At 38.8% G+C, this 18,014-nt stretch overlaps 1 protein-coding gene across 1 annotated transcript in view; it reads left to right on the top strand.

Annotated features, from left to right (window-relative positions):
• The window catches only part of LOC311434306 (uncharacterized protein), a gene marked incomplete at its 3' end in the record, with an annotated part of 247,731 nt that extends 235,347 nt beyond the window's left edge, over positions 1 to 12,384 (top strand). The window contains exon 2 of the mRNA XM_084514414.1: positions 11,425 to 12,384. Coding sequence (XP_084370540.1) covers positions 11,455 to 12,384 — 930 coding nt within the window. The 5' untranslated portion in view covers positions 11,425 to 11,454. The remainder of the gene's footprint in view (positions 1 to 11,424) is intronic.
• Positions 12,385 to 18,014: the final 5,630 nt, after the last annotated feature.

Raw genomic sequence — 18,014 nt, 5'->3', positions numbered from 1 at the left:
TCCTGAATGACCATTGTGTCCCCAGACATAGCCAAACCTCACTTGCTGATGGCAAGTAAATAATTTTTTTCTCACTTCTTGCTTCCACTTGGCCCTTACTCTTTTTTTTTTTTTTTTTTTTTTTTTTTTTCCTCTTTCTTTTTCCTATAATTGAATTGCCCTTATCTCAGCCTGTGCGCATTTTCATTCTACCATATTTCCTACTCCTCCTCCTCCTTTGAGGAGAAGTGAGAAAGTGTTGTGGTGGAATTTAGTTGGCTATTGGTGTGAAATCACCATAAGGTATTAGTTGATTTTTTCCACTTCTACTAGGAAAATATGCTATAATCTGGAGTGAATATGTGGTTTGAAGTTACTGTGGAATGGTTCTTAACTATAAGGAAGAGTTACCTGAAAGCTGGGGTGTCAAAACTATCCTAGATTACAAATCCATCCCTTGGATAGTTCAACTGCAGTACAGCCTGCCAGACATTTCATTTTCCAGTGGGTTACTTCCCACAGACATTCCAGTGGTATGGATTCAGGGGATCCTTGATATTAAAAAGAAATATATATCATTCTGAAAGGCGTAGTTACTAGGCATATATGTGTGCCAATATAGTGACTTTTACTAATTGAAAAGGTAGCATTAAATTAGTTGGGAAATTTTAATCATAGCATTTCTGCATTAATACATATCTAGCAGGAGAAAGCAGGTGCTAATGAACACATGTAAGCTACTGAATAGGAAATGTTTCTCTGGAATATTTGCATTGATATGTACAGAGAAAAAAGATAAGTATGGGAAAGGATTAGGAGTAGTGAATAAGGGAACAAGTTTGGAATAAATACAGCCTATTCCAGGGATACATGCTTTATCTAAATCAAAATAATTCTATGCTGTTGACACCTAAAATAGACAAACCCCCCAACCTGATCCTATAAGACTTAAACTAAAGACAAGAGAAAACCTAACAAATACAAGATCTATGCAAGAATACAAAGATCTAGATCATTATCTATATAATAGTGTACACAAGTGGTCAGCAACCTGATTCCAAAGAAAATGTGTTAAAGGTGAATAAAACTCTGAGAAGGAACAACAGAAAATAGTGCAAGTTCTATGTAAGCATGACATATAAGTATAGATAATTAGACCAAGACCAACTATAAAAAGATATTAATACAGTAACAAAATACAATTGCAAAAATAAGTAAGTAAATAAGTAAATAAATGTTCACTTTTTCAATTGGACTTGAGAAAGAACCTGCAGTGGATAAGCAGTAATATCAATGAGCCCACAGCCTGAGTGGGATGGCAGCAAGGTGTGGTAGCAGTTCCTCTCTCAGTTTTTGCTTTATTCCCATCCTTGTGCATTTGGCTGTCTGTTGTAACTTCTTACTCTCTGCTCTGTTTTCTTTATGCATGTTTGTTTATTTTTAAGCTGAATCCATATACCATTTTTTCCTTTTCAGATGCCTTGAAACAAGTTCCCCCTTAAGGCTGAATTCTGTTAGCAACCAGTTATTGATCATTTGTGATTTATGTTTCTAGCCTTGAGGTATGTTATGTGTCAGTACTTTCAAGACCTCTGATATCAAGTTACATTTATACTCTTGGAGTCCCCTGATTCAGTATTTAGTAGATAAAAATTATGAAGAAATACTGACTGAACATGGTGCTGTATGTGAAAATTTAGATTCAAATAGAGAAATACTAGATAGACTACCTAGACAAAATAATGACCCAGTCTGTGACATATTAAGAGAAATCATAAAGACTGTGAGACCATGAAGCCCTCTTAGACAACTTCTCTTACTCTCATTTTGACTGTTGTGGTTTAACCCGGCTGGCATCTAAACACCACACAGCTGTTTGCTCACCCTTCCCCCTCCCTCTCTGGGATGGGGGAGAGAAATGGGAAAGTGAAGCCTGTGAATTGAGGTAAAGACAGTTTATTAGGACGGAAAATAAAATAATAATAATAATAATAATAATATGTCGTGGTTTAACCCGGCTGGCAGCTAAACACCACGCAGCCGTTCGCTCACCCTCCCCCCTCCCTCTCTGGGACGGGGGAGAGAAATGGAAAGTGAAGCTCGTGAGTTGAGATGAAGACAGTTTAATAAGACAGGAAAATAATAATAATAATAATAATAATAATACAATGATGATAATAGTACTACTACTAATAATATGTACAAACAAGTGATGCACAATGCAATTGCTCACCACCCGCTGACCGATGCCCAGCTTAACCCCGAGCAGTCCGGCCCCCTCCCCCCGGCTAGCCACCCCTATATATTGTTTAGCATGACGTCAGATGGTATGGAATACCCCTTTGGCTAGTTTGGGTCACCTGTCCTGGGTCTGTCCCCTCCCAGCTCTTACTGCACCCCCCCAGCCTGCCCGTTGGCAGGACAGAGCAAAGGCTGAGATGTCCTTGGCTTAGTATAAGCACTGCTCTGCAACAATTAAAGCATCGGGGTGTTATCAGCACTCTTCTCATTCTAAGCCAAAACACAGCATTCCACCAGCTACTAGGAAGAAAATTAATTCTGTGCTAACTGAAACCAGGACATAATAATAATAATAATAATAATAATATGTGCAAAACAAGTGATGCACAATACAATTGCTCACCACCTGATGACCAATGCCCGGCCTATCCCTGAGCAGCCAACCCCCCCACCACAACCAGCCACCCCTTGTTGTCATTGTTTATTCCATACCATCAGATGGTATGGAATACCCCTTTGGCCAGTTTGAGTCAGCTGTCCTGGGTCTGTCCCCTCCCAGCTCCTGCTGCAGCCCCAGCCTGCCCTCTGGCAGGACAAAGCGAGAAGCTGAAAAGTCCTTGGCTTGGTGTAAGCAGTGCTCTGCAACAATTAAAATATCAGCATGTTATCAGCACATCCTAAGCCAAAACATATCACCCCACCAGCTACTATGAGGAAAATTAACTCTATTCTAACTGAAACCAGGACATGACTCATGTCAGAATAGACATAATGCATGACAAACTTTTTTCAGAAATTTCTTCTTAAGGGATCTCATCTTAAAACAAGTAATTGGAAAATATAGAGATTCTAGTCTCAATCATTTTACGTGGAACAAGACATAATTAATAAAAAGCCAACCTGTAAAGGTGCCATCATACATTGAGTATAAATGTAGGAGTAAAAAGTAAATAGTAGAAAAAAGTAAACTAATATATTAACACAATGTCAAAAATAACATTCACGTACAAATAAAAACTAGAAGCCAAAAGGATGAAATTCTTACAAAATAAAGTAATTTTCTTGAGGCTGTTATAACTATATACCAATTTTAGCCCAAAAGTATATTTTTAATTTAAATACAAGAATCTCATTAAGCCTAAAGGTTGGCATAGTTAAATATAAAATGATAAAGTCCTTTAGAAATGAGAAAAATCACATTTAAGAAAGTAAAATAATATACAAATAATGAAATTCTGCAAATTTAAATGTAAATTGAGTTGTATGACAACAGCTGAAAGAAGTCTTTAAGAAACATCATGTTCTAGGAAAATATTTAACCTCATAATATTGTATTCAAACACACCAAAAGCAAGAAACCTTCCAAAGGTTCTGTATGGCCAAAGTTTAATATGACATTAAGGGTGTCTTTAAGTAAAATGAGGCCATAGGACAAAACCAAAATGAATGAACTTATAGCACTGTGCAAGAGCTTAGGTCACCTGTGAAAGCTTTTTGTAATGGAAGGCAATGCCCAGGAACTGTCTAAAATAAATGTTAGTAAAAAGAGTTTTCAAACAAATTGACAAAATGAATAACAGCAAACTTCCAGGAACAGATGGTATTCACACAGAGTTCTAAGGAAAATGAAATATGAAAGTGCTGAACTGTTAACTATAGTGTGTAATTTATCACTTAAAATGGACTTTGTACCAGAGGAATTGAAAATGGCAAATGTAATACAAATTTTTAAAAGGGCTTTAGAGAACTATAAGATGAAAAGCTTATATCTGCACTCAGCAAACTGTTGAGCCTATGATTAAGAGCATGATGTAGTAGGATGTCAACGTAGTTTTTTTGTGAAGCACAGTTCTCTATAAAGAAGTTGATAAACTAGACAAAAATAATGTCTGAAATTGGTTTGCAAATCTTGCAAAACACTGAGTTTTGCAAAATACTTTTGAGAAAGCCTCCTGTTTAAACAGGACATAGGGTGAGAGGGAAAATCTTCCAGTATCTGTTATTAAATGGTTAAAGAAGAAAAAAAAAAAAAAAAAAAAAAAAAGCAGCTGGAAAAGATGGTTGCTTTTACCACTGTGGAGAGCCCACAGGAACCTATGTTATTGAACATATTCATAAGTGATCTGGAAACAGATCTGATGGTTATCAAATTTGTTAACACAGCATTTACCGAGACAATTAGAACAATAATTCATTATGAACAGTTATGAGAGAAATTGAGATAGAGATGAGATGTCTAAAGAATTAAAAGCAGAGAAGCAGAGAAATAAGAATCACAAGATCTACACTAGCTATGGAAACTCAATAAAGGTTTGATCAATTGTGCTTCATTTCAAAAAAAAACAAACAACAACAACAAAAAAACAAACAAACAACAACAAAAACAAAAACCGATAAATGCTCAAAAAGTAAATGGAAAGAAATTGGGAAGAAAAAAAAAATCAAAATATATCTCCCTGTAAAAATGCATACAGCACATTCCTTTTGCACTTCTTTTACTGGCAGTTTTCATTCCTTTATGTCAGAAAGCATACAATAGAGCTGAAAACAGTACGCAAAAGAGAAGTGTATATGAATTGGCTACAGAGACAAGTAAGAAAAGAGCTCTCATGTTTAGAAAATAAATGAATATCACAAGGTACATAGAAAATCATGGAAAGCAGGGAAAAAGTGATCAAGGTGTGATATGCAGTAGTTCACAGGAAGTACAGTGACATTTCCATACTCTTTTCCTAAACCTCTAATTCCCCTCTGTATAGTTTTAATTGAACATTCAGTCCAATTTAGTACAGCAGTTTTTGAGTTAAGTTGTGTTACAAAGATCTGACAAGATGAAGGTAGTGTTTGGTTTCAGACTGTTTTATAGTGTTTCTAAAAGAGGTTCTGATGTTATTTCTCTAGTAAATATGATTTGAAGAGCCATGACCTTTGGGACATTAGTCTGACTGTACTATGTGTGCGTATAGGACTTCTTCCCCTAAAGCAATCAATATACTACCGACCCTCAGTGAAATTATTATTTTGTTGTTATTTTTGTTGTTGTTGTTGTTTGTTTGTTTGTTTGTTGAAGTGCAATCCCCATGTAAACCTTCTATCAATGAATGGATTGAATTATTAACCAAAAAGATGTTAGACAACAGGAATTAGCTCCTTGCCTTAGTTTTTGTGTATTCAAGTAAAGAAGATGCACACCTATTAAAGAAGATAAAAAGACTTGTTTTTTCCAGTTTAGTAAAAAATATTTTCTTTTAATTCATGTTGCCCAGCCCTCCAGGTTTAGCAATCTGTGAAACAGAAATATAATTTTTCTTTGAGGTATAATTACAAAAAAGCTGAGTGCTCTAAAGTCTTTAAAATGGTTTCATTTTGTGATGTAATCTAATTACGTCATAATGCCTCTAAAAGGCTTTTGTACTATATTATGATTCCTCTCACTTCTTATTTTCTGTATATGAAATGCTTTAGTTTTTAATTCTTTCTCATATCTACTGGTCTGAGCATGAGCAAAATCAAAATTATACAAATTCTAAATCTAAATAAAGATGGGTAAGAGCAAATTTTCATAAAGTTCATTTGTCTAGTTTTCACCTGATGTAAATGAGATCTTCTAAGTAATGTTACTGTTATTCAGGCGATCAAGTAACATCATAATGAGTTACTTTTATAATTTCACTGAAATTTTGGGCCAGTAATTGCAGGCCATATTGTGCGCTGTGGTTTCATCAATGATCGTGGACAAACACTCAACCTAAGCTGAGTGAACTGAAGAAGAATACAATACAGAAATGGTTTAACAAATGCCTTTGTATGGTACCTCTTCAAGTCTGGATTATGTTATTTTTTTTTTATTATTTTTTTTTTAGTGCAAGGTGTGTTGCGAAATCTGTCTAGTTCTTACCCAGATATGTTGCTTCAAAAGTATTAGGCAAACTTTTACACTCTTTGCATCTGAGTAGTTCGTTTCTTAAAACTAAAAGTTTTGTCCAAGAATTCTGGAAGCATCAGCTGGAAGCCACTTAGAATGACTGAAAATATCTGAGGGAGAGTTGAAATTTAACCTGTAGTACCTCAAAGAGGAAGTCAAAAGCATTATTTATAACACATTCAGAAAAATGTCCCAGATTATTAGTACAATAAACTTAGATACTCTCTTTAACTCTTTGTGGTGGTTTTACTTGGGTGGGCAGCCAAGCTCCACCTCAGCTGCTCTCTCACTCCCCCTCTCCTCAAAGAGGAAGGGGGAGAAAATACAACACAAAGAGTTTGAGGTTTGAGATGAGAATGGTTTAATTAAAGGGGAAGGGAATGGAAAGAAAAAAAAAAAAAAAAAAAAAACAACAAAAGAAACAATAAGGCTGCGCAGAAGCACAGAGAGAAGGAAAAAAAATATTCTCTACTTCCCATTAACAAGCCATGTTCAGCCATGTCCTGGGAAGCAGGGCCTCAAAACACGTAGTGATTGTTCAGGACAGGCCCCTCCCCCACTAGAGCGCCCCTTTTTATCGCTGAGCCTGACATCAGGTGTTATGGAATAAACATATGGTGTGATGTCCCCTCCCCATCACTTGCCCACCCCCAAGCCTGCTGGATCTTGGGAGCTTGGAAGGAGTCCTGATGCTGTGCCAGCACTATGCAGCAATAGACACAACACTGAATCGATACCAGTGCTGTTCCAGCTACAATTTCAGATCACAGCACTGTGTGGGCTACTGCAGGGAAAGGTGACTCCATCCCAGACAGACCCAACACACTCTCTGACTTACAATGTTAATTAATTTACATGCACAGCTGATGTGTGCAGGTGCAAGCCAAAGCAAAAACATTTTCTATGTTGTACTGGGTCTGGCTGGAATGTTAACTTTCCCGGCAGCAGCCCATTCAGTGCCGTACTCTGTACTTGTAGCTGGAACAGCAGTGTTATCACACCAGTGTTGTGTCTACTGCTGAGCAGCAGTGGCACAGCATTGGGCCTTTCTCTAACCCTCCTAGGGGGTGGGCAAAAAAGTGAGGAGAGAAACATCACTAGGGCAGCTGACCTAAACCAATCAAAGGGATATTCCATACCATGTGGTGTCACACTCAGCAATAAAAGGTGGAAACAGGAAGAAGAGGGGAGGGGTGGGCTCTCGTTGAGAAGACGTCGGTCCTCCTCTTGAACACCGGCTGCGTGCGTTGAGGCCTTGCTTCAAGGACGTGGTCAATCATCGCTCATTTGTGGGAAGTAGAGAGTAATTTCTTTCCTCTGCACTTCCATATAGCTTTCATTTATTTTGTTTGTTTGTTTTCCTCCCTTTTTCCCCTTTCCCTTTTATTTCCCCTTAGTTAAATTGTTTAGTTCATGGTAGTCTTTATTTAATTATTATAATTATTTCCCTTTAATTAAATTATCCTTATCTCAACCCGTGAGTTGTTCTTTGCTTTACTTCTCCCCCTCCTTATCTAAAGGAGGGGGAGTGAGAGAGCGGTTGTGGGGTTTAGCTGCCCAGCACGGTAAAACCACCACAGTCCTTTTTGGCGCCCAACGTGGGGCTCGAAGGGTTGAGATAACAATAGAATTGATTAAACGCATACAACTAACACACTTGCTTGCTAGTAACCATGTTCCTTGCCCTGTTAATAATAATGGCTTTGTTCATATGTCATGCAATTCGTGTCATATTCTCCTTTCTCCTATATATCCGATCCGACAAAGTGCTACAATCTGTGTTCACTTTTTTTAATTCGTTGTGCTGCCAAGCACTGACCTTGGTTTTACTCTGGAATTCAGGCTCTGCGCTGTTATCATTTGGGTCCCATGGAAACTATCTTTCAGAGAATATTCAGAACTACACTGCCTTCCTTTTCTCATCTGGACACCAGTTTATTAATAATATCAGGAATGGTACCTTTCCCTTCTTTCACAGTGGGCTAATTACAACAGTTTGGGAGTATTTTGAAGATCCATCTGTAACCCATGTATTGCTATTTCTAATTCTGAATAACAGGTTTCATTTTCTCTCTAAGATTAGTCGATTGTTTAGAAAACTTATTTGGGAATCTGTCCCGAAACAGTCTTGTGGTGAGTGGCACGGTGTGTGGGATGATGTTAGCAGATACCTGTCACGAGTGTCTCCTCCAATAGTTTTGAACTTCACCCCTGAGCAAGTGCTAAATCCTAAAAACTTGGTAGAATGTTTGAGAGTTGTATGTCCTGATCCTGATAATGCCGGAGAACAACAGCTTGCAGCATTGTGCTGGGTCCTGGTTTATTCCTATCAAACACTGTTTAACATCATCCAGCAACTTGAAGAGAGGGAGGAAGTCTCTGAATCTGATGACCAAGTAACACATGCTGTGGCTGACCCAGAGGACCAACCAACTATGGTATCAGTCGCCCCCATAGTCAAGTCAAAACAATGGAAACGGAGGTCAGCTCGTTTAGTAAGGGAAGAAGGCTCTCCTAAGAAGGAGGGAGAAGGGGAATTGGCAGGCACCTCTAAAGCAGAGCCATCACAAAAACAGCAGGAAGACGAGACGGAAATCATAAAGGAATCAGAAATCACTCGATCCTTATCCCTGAGTGAGATGCGAGAAATACGAAAGGATTATGGTTGACGCCCAGGTGAACACATCCTCACTTGGCTGATCCGATGCTGGGATGCTGGGGCCAGTAGCCTACAATTAGAAGGCAATGAAGCCAAGCAGCTGGGATCCCTCTCTAGAGAAAGGGTAATCGACAAAGTAATCGGGAGAGGAGCACAGGCCCTCAGCCTCTGGAGACGACTCCTGGCAGCTATCAAAGAAAGATATCCCCATAAGGAAGATATTGTATATCACATAGGCAAGTGGACCACTGTGGATAAAGGTCTCCAACATCTGCGGGAATTAGCTGTGCGGGAGATGATTTATAGTGATTTAGACAATGCCCAGACACCTCAAGACCCTGATGAAGTCCAGTGCACAACATCCATGTGGCGTAAATTTGTGTGGAGTGCACCAGCAGCACATGCCAGTACCCTGGCAGCAATTCACTGGGATGAGGGGATGGGACCAACAATGTATGATGTCTCCTGCCAACTTCAAAAATATGAAGACAATCTCTCTGCTCCGCTACAGTCCTGTGTCTCAGCTGTGGAGAAATTGTCTAAAGGACTTGACAAGCTTGTGGAGAAAGTATATTCCCCCTCATCTAGACAGAGTGATACTTCAGCCACTAAGAATCAGCATTCGCCTGCTCAAAAGAGAGAGTACCCAAGACGTACACCACGTGGCACCTTGTGGTTTTATCTGCGTGACCATGGGGAAGATATGAGGAAATGGGATGGTGTACCTACTTCAACCCTAGCTGCTCGGGTACGTGAACTGAAAGGAAATACAGCAGCAAGAAGAGGGACTCCTAAGAGAAATGCTGCTCCAGTTTCTATTGGGCAGTACCCCAGAGGCAGTAGAAGAGCTGATGTTATTCTTGACCACGATGAAGGGACCTCTACCTCTCATTTGCCAGAATTTGTGCATTTGCAAGAATTAAGTGGCAGACGCTCCAGCCAGGACTAGAGGGGCCCTGCCTCTGGCCAGGTAGAGGAGAGGGATAACCGGATTTATTGGACTGTGTGGATCCGATGGCCTGGAACATCAGAACCACAGGAATACAAAGCTTTAGTGGACACTGGCGCACAATGTACCATAATGCCATCAGGCTACCAAGGGACAGAACTCACCTGTATCTCTGGAGTGACAGGGGGATCCCAACAACTATCTGTACTGGAAGCTGAAGTGAGTCTAACTGGGAATGAGTGGCAAAAGCATCCCATTGTGACTGGCCCAGAGGCTCCGTGCATCCTTGGCATAGACTATCTCAAGAGAGGGTACTTCAAGGATCCAAAAGGATACCGGTGGGCTTTTGGCATAGCTGCTTTGAGCACAGAGAAGATTAGGCAGCTGTCTACCCTGCCTGGCCTTTCAGAAGACCCTTCTGTTGTAGGATTGCTGAAGGTTGAAGAACAACAGGTACCAATTGCTACCACAATGGTGCACCGACGGCAATATCGCACCAACCGAGACTCCCTGATTCCCATCCATGAGTTGGTTCACTGACTGGAGAGTCAGGGAGTAATCAGCAAGACTCTCTCACCCTTTAATAGTCCTATATGGCCAGTACGAAAGTCTAATGGCGAGTGGAGGCTAACAGTGGACTATCGAGGCCTGAATGAAGTCACGCCACCACTGAGTGCTGCAGTGCCAGACATGCTAGAACTTCAGTACGAACTAGAGTCAAAGGCAGCCAAGTGGTATGCCACAATTGATATTGCTAATGCATTTTTCTCCATCCCTTTAGCAGCAGCACGCAGGCCGCAGTTTGCTTTCACTTGGAGGGGCATCCAATACACCTGGAATCGGCTGCCCCAGGGGTGGAAACACAGCCCTACCATTTGCCATGGACTGATCCAGTCTGCACTGGAGCAAGGGGGAGCTCCTGAGCATCTTCAGTACATTGACGACATCCTCGTGTGGGGCAACACAGCAGAAGAAGTTTTTGAGAAAGGGAAGAAAATAATCCAAATTCTCCTGAAAGCCGGTTTTGCCATTAAAAAGAGCAAGGTCAAGGGGCCTACACAGGAAATCCAGTTCTTGGGGGTAAAATGGCAGGATGGACGTCGCCATATTCCAATTGATGTGATCAATAAAATAACAGCAATGTCTCCGCCAAATAGCAAAAAGGAAACGCAAGCTTTCCTAGGCCTCGTGGGATTCTGGAGAATGCATGTGCCAGGCTATAGTCAGCTTGTGAGTCCTCTATATCGAGTGACTCGAAAGAGAAACTATTTTGAGTGGGGCCCTGAGCAACAACAGGCATTTGAACAAATCAAACAAGAAATAGCTCGTGCAGTAGCCCTTGGGCCTGTTCGTACTGGACCAGCTGTGCAAAATATACTGTACACTGCAGCTGGGGAGCATGGGCTCACCTGGAGCCTTTGGCAGAAAACCCCAGAAGAAACTCGAGGTCGACCTCTGGGCTTCTGGAGTCGGGGCTATCGAGGATCAGAAGCCAATTACACCCCAACTGAAAAGGAAATACTCACAGCATATGAGGGTGTTCGAGCTGCTTCAGAAGTTGTGGGTACAGAGGCACAGCTCCTCTTGGCACCGCGGCTACCTGTGTTACATTGGATGTTCAAAGAGAAAATTCCCACTACACACCATGCAACTGATGGTACATGGAGGAAGTGGATAGCGTTAATTACACAGCGGGCTCGAATGGGAAAACCCAATCGCCCAGGAATCCTGGAAGAGATTATGGACTGGCCGGAAGGCAGAGATTTCGGAGTGCCAACAGAAGAGGTAACCCGTGCTGAAGAGGCACCACCATACAATGAGTTGCCAGAAGACAGAAAGCAGTATGCGTTGTTTACTGACGGATCCTGCCGTGTGATAGGGAGCCATCGGAAATGGAAAGCTGCTGTGTGGAATCCCATACGACGAGTTGTGGAAGCCATGGAAGGGGAAGGTGAGTCGAGTCAATATGCAGAAGTAAAAGCCATACAACTAGCCCTAGATATCGCCGAAAGAGAAAATTGGCCAGTATTGTATCTTTATACTGACTCATGGATGGTGGCAAATGCTCTGTGGGGGTGGCTGCAGCAATGGAAAGAGAGCAACTGGCAGCGCAGAGGTAAGCCTATCTGGGCTGCTACCCTGTGGCAAGATATTGCTGCCCGGGTAGAAAACCTGGATGTTAAAGTACGTCATGTAGATGCCCACATGCCCAAGAGTCGCACTACTGAAGAACATCAGAACAACAAAGAAGTGGATCGAGCTTCGAAAATTGAAGTGGCTCAGGTGGACCTAGACTGGGAACGTAAGGGTGAGCTGTTTGTAGCTCGATGGGCCCATGAAACATCAGGACATCTGGGGAGAGATGCCACTTACAGATGGGCTCGTGATCGAGGGGTGGACTTGACCATTGAGGCCATCACACAGGTTACCCATGAGTGTGAGACCTGTGCTGCAATCAAGAAAGCCATGAAGGTAAAATCTCCCTGGAACAGGGGGAGATGGTTAGGGTTTCAATATGGTGAGGCCTGGCAAATTGACTATATCGGACCACTCCCAAAAACTCGCCAAGGCAAACGGTACATACTCACCATGGTAGAAGCAACACTGGGTGGCTGGAAACATACCCTGTAAACCATGCCACAGCCCGAAACACTATCTTGGGCCTGGAAAGACAAGTATTGTGGCGTCATGGTACACCAGAGAGAATTGAGTCTGACAATGGGAGTCATTTCTGAAACAATCTTGTTACCTCCTGGGCAAAGAGGCATGGTATTGAGTGGGTGTACCACATCCCTTACCACCCACAAGCCTCTGGGAAGGTTGAAAGGTACAATGGACTGTTAAAGACTATGTTACGAGCATTAGGTGCTGGGACCACCACATATGTCTATTTTGACCATCCACTTAAAGTTGGGAGAAATTGCCCTGCAGAAAAGAAAGAATATATATGTGTATGCATTTTGTATGCAATTATATCTTTACATGTATAAACTATACATAAGCACAAAACTGCAGTGTTTGTGCAATTTGAAAGACTTCAGATAAAAAGAAATACAGAGGCAGATAAATAAACCTGACTTTATTAATAAAAAAGCTTACATATGTGTAATATTTTGAAATAATAGCTTTGCTATATTTTTCCTATGAATTAAGTAAACAATTATTGGGGCAGTTTCATCAAATTATTAGGGTAGCAATCATTATTTACTAGATTTATGAGATAAGCCTCACTGAATGCTTGGTATTCTTAAAACTTTCATTTTGCATTTTGGAAAACATACCCAAAACATCCTTTATTACAGAAAACAGACTTTCAGAGTAAAAGTGCTTTTCTATCAAACTTAGAAAAGTCAAATTTTGACAAATGTTAAGGTACTGGAGACAACATAATCCTATTTCTCTTAATAGATAAACAGTTGACAGGGACAGCAGTATTCAGCATTTTTTTACTTGTTTAAATCTCAGCCTTGAACTAATCCTATATCAATGTCATAGAGGACTCCTCAGGAGTGCAAGTTATCTGCTTAATTAATACAATATTAGACACTATACATCAGTCACTATCTTTAGTTCGACTTTGATGGAAAGAATGCGTAGCTACCTAGTATAAATTTTTATATCATTAACTACATGCTGTTAAAGATGTGTCCAAACTGAACACAATGACAGGGACACTTTGTGAATTAAACAATTAGCAAGAGCTTCATACTGGTTGCCATTATAGAATTGCTGTGGTCATGTGGTCAGAAGTCATCACAACAATAGAGTCAGACCAGAACTTGCCCTAGAGCTCCCAAAGACTGCGCTTCTCTCTTGGAAAGTATTTCTGCTTTATAATTTTTCATATCCCTTCATAGTCCTGAGGGACTATGAATTGTCCTCTTGTTCTGTTCTATCCTGGCAGAACATACCTGTTACAACAGGGACTGCAATGAGAGAGCTAAGGATACATCCCACAGGCTACCAGGTATAAATTCCTAACCCATGCAGCCACATGAATCTGTCCTTCCTCTTCCTTCTTATACACAGACAATGACATTTGTTACTTTGTGGAATAAATGTGTAGCAACCCACTACCCAGAAGACCTGAGAAAACTGAAATAGTAAATGACTAAGAAATATATTCACAAAAAAATGTAGGCTAAGAATAATTTAGAAAAGCTCTTTATTTGACCACATGTAATAAGGTAGGATCAGCTTAGTTATTTCTGGTTATTCATTTGCTCTTAAAAACATAGAGTGAAGTCTGCAAAAGTATACAGCAGACATAGTAGTACAGTAATACAGGTAATACAGAATGTCATTACTCTTGGAAAATCCCTTCTAAAATAAATTCTCCGTAGAAAAATTAAAACAAACAAACATGTATTTAGAAAGTTAAATAATTTCTACTAGATGCTGCTCAAGATTCTGTTGATTTCTTGTGGCTTTATACCTTTGTAGCTGTAGAAACCATACAAGTCAATTAAATGATGGACTGGTCTAGGCTTGAAGAACTAAATTTTGAAGATTTTGCAGATAGAGAAAGTTGTGAAAATACACACTTTTTCCATCATCACATTCCTTTTCTTTCCATTTATCTCATACAGATCCTTCTTTTCCAAAAGTAAAAAGCTAAGTCCTGTGGAAATAAATAAATAAACATATATATATATATATATATTTTTTTTTTTTCCATTTACCAAGTCAAATTCTCTGAAAAAAGTAGTGTTAAGAAAAGAGTGATTTTTAGGAATTTTAACAAAGCTGTGATCAAGGAAGAAGAGGTAGAAAAATCACTGTCTTTTTCAATATTCATAAATTGGACGGAAGGAAAATACATGTTAAGGTAGAAAATACTAAGGAGTTGAATAGGGAGTAGCTGTAGCAAAAGTAATATGTACTCTGCACTTACTATGTAAGAAAAGTAAAAAAAAAAAAAAAAAAAAAAAAAAAAGGCCTTCAGCTGCTTTTTTTTTTTCAGCTGCTGAGAACAATTATATCTTAGATGAATTCAGTAAAATGTTTTTCATTTTTTTAAATTATAAAAATAAATGTAAACTATTTTAAGTGCTATCTCAACTTAAAACAACTTTACTAGTCAATGATGATATGTTTATACATGTTTATATATCTTCTTCTTGTTGTTTTTTTAAAGTCTTGCATTGGAATTAATAGGTTAAAAATTAACTATGCTTGTCCTACCAAGTAGGTAATGAGTTGCAGCAAAAATGGTTTAAGTTTGATATAAGGAAAATTTATCTTTTCTAGATAGTAAAATGACAAAATAGAATATTGTGGAAACTTTTTCCTGCATAACATATTTAAACAAACAAACAAACAACAACAACAACAGCAAAACAGCATGACACCTGTTCCTTCTGCAGTTCTAATGTCTATATTTTTCAACCAGGTCAAACAAAACAACTAGTTTTTTGTTTGTTTGTTTGTTTTTATGTAATACAGCTAAAACTATACGACCAAACCTCAAGTAAGAACTACTTGAATTGAATGGTCTAGCCTTTGTAAATAATACTTCTCATCACCTGAAGACCCTTTAAAGTCTTTAGGCAAAAACAGAGGCATCTGGGTGATCCTTGGGCTGTGCACCCTCACACACTTACTGTTGACTGTTAGTTGTTGCTCCTCACATAAAGCTGCCTTTCCCACAAAAATTTATCATTCTGAGTCACTGTACATGGACTCCCTTCACAACCAGTGGCTGAAATATTGGGCATCTTCTCCCAACACATTTTGTTTGATCTGCTTATTCTTGATGTAATCTAAAGCAGCAGCCTGTTGATCATGAAATGCTCCACTGAAAACTCAGCAGTGCTGCTCACCAGCTTCCCAGCACCATTTCTCATCCACCCCTTATTCACTACCAGCAGAAATTTCTCCCTCCTTAACACCATGACTGGGTATGTCTTGTGTCTTCCTGCACAAGAGCAGGAAGGAAACTTTCAGGTAGTAAGTCACGGGCTGTGGGAATTCTGTAACTAGGGAGATTTTGTAAAGTGAAGAGTTTGAATGAATTTGAAAACAGAGAAAACAATGTGTCTGAAACTCCTACATCATCTTTAACAAAGGTTTCCTTTGCTGCAGAACTCCAAGTCCCAGCTAGAGGCAGAGTACAAGAAGAAACATCTTTATAAGAAATCTCTAAAGTGCATCTCAAAGACATTAAGGGAACTTGTATCTCAAAGTCTGGATTCAGCTTTGGACAGTAGTTTCCTAGTATATCTGTGGCATAACTGAAATATACCACAATTGACAAAACTAGTCCTGAACACTCTCCAAATAAGTTTTCATTTATTTATTTCCTCTTGTTGTCTCCTTGTTGTATAAATGTTGTATAAAACATTAATTAGGCAAAGATTTACTTGGCAGTGGTTTACCAAGTCTCATTCCTGTTTCAAAAAGTCTGCTCTGAGCATTGTCCATTGTCAGCTCTCAGCCAGTTCCAGCTGGCTCCAAAAGGGTCCTGTCACTGGCCAAAGGTGAAACAATGAACAATGATGGTTGCACCTCTTTGACAGCAGATTTAAGAAGGGAAAAAAAAAGAAAAAAGAAAAAAGAAAAGAAAAAAAAAAAAAAAAGAAAAAAAAAAAGCAGCTGTGCAACAGCAGCTGGGAGAGAGGAATGACAAAATGTAAGAGGAACAACACAGCAGACTGCAAGGTCAATGAAGAAGGAGAGCAGGAGTTGCTACACACACCAGAGAAGAAGTTCACCTGAGGCCCATGGAGAGGACCATGGTGGAGCAGGCTGTCCCCCTGCAGCTCATGAGTTGGTATGGTGGAGCAAATTACAGTGATCGCAAAGATTCTTCCGAACAATATAAAAATATATAATTGTGTAAATAAATCCTTTGAAATTCTATGTATGTTATCAAATCATATTTTCCTGCTGAGTGCTTCAAGGTATTGCTGATGACAGAAAGCATATAGGAAATTAAGCAGAAAATGCTGATTTTTTGAAAGGAATTGGATGGAAATTTTTCTGATACTCATCATTCAATGGCCTTAATTTATGTTAAAACAAGCCTTATAATTCTTCCATTTTAAGTAAATGCCTAATGTAAGAGGAAAAATTATTGGTGTTTTGTCTCCTACAACTGAATTAACAACATTTTTTACCTACCTAAATACATCTAGTTGCTATTAATTTCCTAGGTAAGTATTAGCAGGTTGGCATCCTGCCATTACTGAGAAATAACTTCTTTTCCTGCACATCTCAGCATATGAGCCATTTTGCAGTCCCGTTTCAAATTAAATTGCAAGCTTTATACAATAATAATTAATATTAACTTGGTAGGTTGGTAGATTTGTAGATTTTAATTTCTATGTATTTATTTCTGTACATCCTTAGTCTTCAGATTACATTGTCATTAATGCTTACAATATATGTGCTTCTAGTATATTGTGTCACAATATTCTAAATGGTAAAATCAAGGAGTATTCTAGAGTCTGGTGAAATTATTCAAAATATATATATATATATATATTTTTTTTTTACACAGACCTTATAAAGTTTGTTTGTATCATCTTAGACTGCATCAGAAATTAATAAAAAATAAAAAAATAAACAACAACATCAACAAAAACACTTATTACAAAGATTAGTGAGAGTTCAATATTGAAATTTTTGTTAATATTTCCCTAGGCATTTCAGTCAGCTTCAGTGAAGTCTTATCAAGAACAATATTGTAATTATTATTATGTAAATATGTAACAATTTTGTAATTATTCTCCTAATCCTTTAAAATTTCATCATCTATAAATTGTTGTATTAGAACTTTCATTTTACAAGGGGAAAATAAGTAACTGCTTTAACCAATACAAAGAAACATAAAATACAAGAATGTAAGAGAAGGTATATTTTACTTTTGCTGCAAAATACATGAATCTCAAAACAAACAAACAAAATAAAATAAAATAAAATCCAGATGTTTCTGGTAAGCAATTCTGAGTTACTTATCACATGTCATTTTATCTGGGCTCCTATCCTATTGTAAACCAGCAGCAACAATGAATATCAATGAAGGTTTTGTCACAAATGTTATGATACTAACAGGAAAGAGAAATTAAGATAAATAAGAAAGCATCTGATGAACCTTACAGACATTGTTTGCTTATCTAAAAGGGTTTGGAGGAGATATAAAATACTTCAAGCTTCAGATGTGATAATAGATGAGTGTCTTGTAGCTGAACTTTTTCAAAGGTGTCACAGAATTCTTTTGTCCAAGTCCCCAATGCAAGTTCATAAAGCTTTATTTCTCT

This window comes from Aythya ferina, assembly GCF_964211825.1.
Source record: "Aythya ferina genome assembly, chromosome: 1".
Taxonomy (NCBI): Eukaryota; Metazoa; Chordata; class Aves; order Anseriformes; family Anatidae; genus Aythya; species Aythya ferina.
The sequence above is the reverse complement of the archived record's forward strand: the minus strand, read 5'-3'. Positions and strand labels throughout refer to the sequence as shown.